At 51.4% G+C, this 4870-nt stretch overlaps 1 protein-coding gene across 1 annotated transcript; it reads left to right on the forward strand.

Annotated features, from left to right (window-relative positions):
• The first annotated feature begins 1214 nt into the window (after window positions 1–1214).
• Window positions 1215–1847, forward strand: LOC112805437 (uncharacterized). Its single transcript, XM_025847825.1, has one exon. It carries the CDS (start codon window positions 1215–1217, stop codon window positions 1845–1847), a length of 633 nt encoding a protein of 210 aa, XP_025703610.1.
• The last annotated feature ends 3023 nt before the right edge of the window (window positions 1848–4870 follow it).

Consider the following 4870-nt stretch of genomic DNA (forward strand, 5'->3'; position numbering starts at 1 on the left):
GACCCGAAGTCCACGCAACTTGCCACCACGGCTTGAGTCACTATGCCCAGCAAATCGGTTGGGTCGGTATCCTCGGGGCAACACCCGAACCCCCGACCCGGGAACCGGAACGACCTGCACCTCCCACGTGGACTAGGACAGCTCATAGAAGCTTCCTAGCCAGTAGGCTAGGTCACTTATGGGCCCGCCTCGCAACAGTATATAAGGGGAGAGGCCAGCTCTCCCCCCAAGGTATGCCGCATCTTACCTAATTTGGCTATTACCTCGTACAGACACTGACTTGATCGTCGGAGTGTCCTTACAGATGGCCACCCCCTCGTCCTCTTCACCTCCGACATCGACAAATCTCCGTGCGCATCGCGATTTCGATTCCAGGTCTACCCGGGGTCTCGCCCACTCACCCTTCCATCACCACCCGACCCGTAGAGCACCCGAGGTCTCAAGGTAACGAACATTGGCGCCGTCTGTGGGGACCCTGGAGCAGACATGGAGTGACTCCGCACGTCGAAGGAGCTTCGCGAAGGAGGAAGGGCCCACCTGAGTAGGGCAAGTTCGACGGCCCGTGTTGCTGAACACCCGCGATCCTCTGCTCAGCCAGACCAACCAATCTACACCAAGACCCCCGAGAGACATCCCTTTGGAGGGACGGGAGCCGATAGCACCAAGATCATGCAGGAACTCAGGCACAAAGTGCAAAACCTCGAAAGGGAGTTGGCAGCGAGGAGCCGCTCCCCCGGAGACGTCAGTTAATCCCGAGGCGACGCTAGCCGATCCCGCACCCGCACTCGCTCCCCCTCCCGAAGACATGAGAGCCGATAAAGGAGCCCAACAAGAGGCAAAGATGAAGCACACACACAAGCGACCTCCCGACCTACCCAAGGTGGGTCCGAGACCCACGAGAAGTCCTGAAAAGGGAAGGCCAAGAAACGGCTGGAACCCGTCATCATGGGAGCAACCCCTTTCCACCCCCTCAATCCTCAAGGTTCGACTTCCGAGAAATTTTGACAAGCCAACGGACATGAGGTACGATTAGACTAAGGACCTCCAAGAGCACCTCACATCCTTTGAGGCACGAATGAATTTGGAACACGATTAGGTGCCAAGCATTTCCCGTAACGCTGGCCGGTCCAGCAATCCGATGATTTAACGCATTCCCATAAGGGTCTATCACGACCTTCATAGACATTTCCCAAAGCTTCCTAGCCCGATTCACAATGCGCATAGCCAAGGCCAAACATCCGATTAACTTGCTAGGGGTTACCCAAAATCCTGGGGAACTGACCAGGAAGTTTCAGGACAGGTTCAACGACGAATGCTTGAAAATTGACGGCCTCACGGACTCGGTTGCTAGTCTTTGCCTAACAAACAACCTACTAAACGAGAACTTTAGAAAGCACCTCACAATTAAGCCTGTATGGACCATGCAGAAAATTCAAAGCGTGGCCAAAGAATACATCAATGATAAGGAAGTCAGTCAGGTTGTAGTAGCCAATAAATGGCAGCTCCCGAACCCACCAGCTTGGCAGACCCCCCAGGTCAACAAATATAAGGAAGCTTGCAGGGACGGAACCCCAGCCAAGCAACACAAACAACCCCCACGGGTGGGGAGGTTCACAAAGTACACGCCATTCACGGCGCCCATAGTGGAAGTCTATCAGCAAATTGCGGACAAGGGAATCCTGTCCAGACCCAAACCATTGAAAGAGAGAATGGGAGGCAACAAAAGCCTCTACTGTGATTATCACAAGGGTTTCGGTCACAAGACCCAAGACTGTTTCGACCTCAAAGATGCTTTAGAACAGGCCATCCGGGAAGGAAAGTTGAGTAAGTTCTCCCGACTTATCTGAGAACCAAGGAGAAGGGAACGGGAGCGCTCAGAAGAAGATCGTAACTGGGCTGTCAAGGCAAGACAAGAGCCCACAGAGAATACCGACAACCCCCCAACTTTTGTGGTTATTGTTGTGGTCGGGCGCGATACCCCTCCCCCCAAAATCCAAGTCAGTAGCAAAGAAGGATATCTGGATCCTCTCTATCTCGATAGGAGGTCCCACCGCCTCAAGCAGAAGACCCCCCCCATGATATCCTTCGGTCTAGAAGATCAGTGGTTTTATGACCTCCCTGAACCCCCCATGGTAATCACGGCAATGGTTGGGACCGGGTTGGTCAGGCGAATCATCGTCGATAATGGGGTTGACTCCAACATCCTATTCAAGAACGTGTTCGACGCCATGGGACTCAGGGAGTCTAACCTAAAGAGCCACCAACACGGGGTCATGGGGCTAGGCGATAACTATATAAAGCCCGACGGGACGATCTCTCTCCCAATCTGCCTTGGAGCCGGTGACGCTAGGAGGTCGATTATGGCGGATTTCGTAGTCCTCAGAGACTCCACAGCCTACAACATCATTCTTGGAAGAAAATCCATCAACGAATTTTCAGCCGTGATATGTACCAAATTCCTAATAATGAAGTTCGTGATGGACAGAGAAACTGTTGGCTCCATTAAGGGAGACCTAGAAGCGGCGATCGCCTGCGACAACGCTAGTCTCTCCCTAAAGAAAGAGTCTAAGAAGGCAGTCGGCATGTTCTTGACAGACCTAGATGTAAGGATGGAAGACAAGCCAAGACCAGAACCAAAAGGGGACATGGAGAAGTTCCAGATAGAGAAGTCGGTAGAGTAGTTCACCTTCATAAACAAAAATTTGCTCCATGAACTCAAGGGTCCCCTTATGGAGGTCGTAAGGGCAAACGGCGACCTCTTCGCATGGACGCCATCAGACATGCCGGGATTGGATCCCGAAGTCATGTCTCACTGACTAGCCGTCAAACCAAACACAACGCCAGTAGCACAACGGCGGAGAAAGATGTCCCAAGAAAGGGCCAATGAGGTCGCCAAACAAACAGTCGGGCTACTTGAAGCCAGGTTCATCAAAGAGCTCGAGTACTCAACGTGGCTATCCAACGTCGTCCTGGTCAAAAAAGCCAGCGGAAGATGGAGGATGTGTGTCGACTATTCCGACCTAAACAAAGCATGTCCTAAAGACTCTTTTCCCCTCCCCAACATCGACACCTTGGTAGACTCGGCGGCAGGGTATCGTTTCCTCATCTTCATGGATGCGTACTCCGGCTATAACCAGATCCCAATGCACTGACCCAAATGAGAACAAAATGGCGTTCATAACACCAGGAGGCACTTATTGCTACAAGGTAATGCCCTTTGGATTGAAGAACGCAGGGGCCACCTACCAAAGACTAATGAGCAAAGTCTTCTATGACCTCATCGGCAAGACAGTAGAGGTTTACGTCGACGACATTTTGGTAAAAATAGCAGAACCAAACAGCCTTATAGGCGACCTCTAAGCTGTCTTCAAAGCACTAAGAAAATTCAAGATGAGGCTCAATCCATTCAAGTGTGCGTTTGCCATGGAGGCTGGAAAGTTCCTAGGCTTCATGATAACGCAACGGGGGGTAGAGACCCAGACAAGTGCGAAGCCATCCTCAAGATGACAAGCCCAGGGTGCGTCAAAGACGTGCAGTGACTCACTGGGAAGCTCACGGCTCTATCTCAGTTTCTCGGAGCCTCGACAGAAAAGGCTCTCCCGTTCTTCAACCTAATGAAGAAAGGAATCGCCTTCGAGTGGACCCCGGCATGTAAAGAAGTGTTCAACCATTTCAAAAAGATACTTTTAGAACCACCTGTGCTCAGCAAACCCAGAGAAGGAGAACCTCTGTACCTATACCTGGCGGTGACCACACAGGCCATGGTGGCAGTTCTTGTCCGAGAAGAAGATAAGACTCAACACTCAATATACTTCATCAGCAAAGTACTCCAAGGGGCGGAGTTGAAATACACCAAGCTGGAAAATTTGGCCTATGCCCTACTAACCTCATCGAGAAGACTCAAACAACACTTCCAAGGGCATGTGATCATCCTAAGAACCGACCAGGCCATTCGACAAGTCCTCCAGAAATCCGACCTCGTAGGGAGAATGATGGCATGGGCAGTGGAGCTATCCCAATATGACTTGTAATACGAGCCTAGGCAGGCAATCAAAGCCCAGGCAATGGCAGATTTCCTAGTAGAGGTCACAGGAGAAACACCCGACATACTGAACACATGGTGGAAACTCCATGTCGACGGAGCTTCCAACCAAGCGTTCGGAGGGGCTGGGATCATTCTCGAGAATTTGGCAGGGGTAGCTTACGAGCAGTCGATCAAGTTCGATTTTCCAGTCTCCAACAACTAGGAGGAGTACGAAGCATTGATAGGAGGGCTAATCCTAGCTAAAGAGGTCAGAGCGTCAAGGATTGAAGTTAGTAGTGGCTCCTAGATCATCACATCCCAGATAAATGGCAGCTACCAGGCCAGGGACACACTACTACAAAAATACCTGGAGAAGGTAAGAGAGGTATGCAAAAGCTTCGAGGAAGTCGCAATCCAGCATGTTCCTAGGGAAAGGAACGCCTGAGCAGACCTCCTCTCCAAGCTAGCGAGCACCAAGCCTGGGACGGGGAACAGGTCTCTAATCTAAGGGCTGGCAATTGAACTAGCAATCATCTTATGCGCAACAAAGACTCTAAGCCCCCCTCATGGATGGACCCTATCTTCCGATACCTGGAGCACGGCAAAACACCCCAAGACGAGAAGGAAGCACAAGCCACCAGGAAGGAAGCCCCAAAATTGTGATCATACAAGGGCATTTGTACAAGCAAGGGCTCTACCAACCCCTGCTCAAATGCCTACGCCCTGACCAGACGGACTACGTTCTAAGCGAAGTCCATGAAGGGTGTTGTGGTCACCATATTGGAGGAAGGTCGTTGGCGAAGAAGATCATCCGAGCAGAATATTACTGGTCCACAATGATGTCGG

This window comes from Arachis hypogaea, chromosome 6 (genome assembly GCF_003086295.3).
Source record: "Arachis hypogaea cultivar Tifrunner chromosome 6, arahy.Tifrunner.gnm2.J5K5, whole genome shotgun sequence".
In the NCBI taxonomy this organism is placed as follows: Eukaryota; Viridiplantae; Streptophyta; class Magnoliopsida; order Fabales; family Fabaceae; genus Arachis; species Arachis hypogaea.

What these genes read in the sequence shown, in the direction of transcription:
- LOC112805437 (XM_025847825.1), top strand. Translation starts at nt 1,215, where the DNA reads ATGCGCATAGCCAAGGCCAAACATCCGATTAACTTGCTAGGGGTTACC.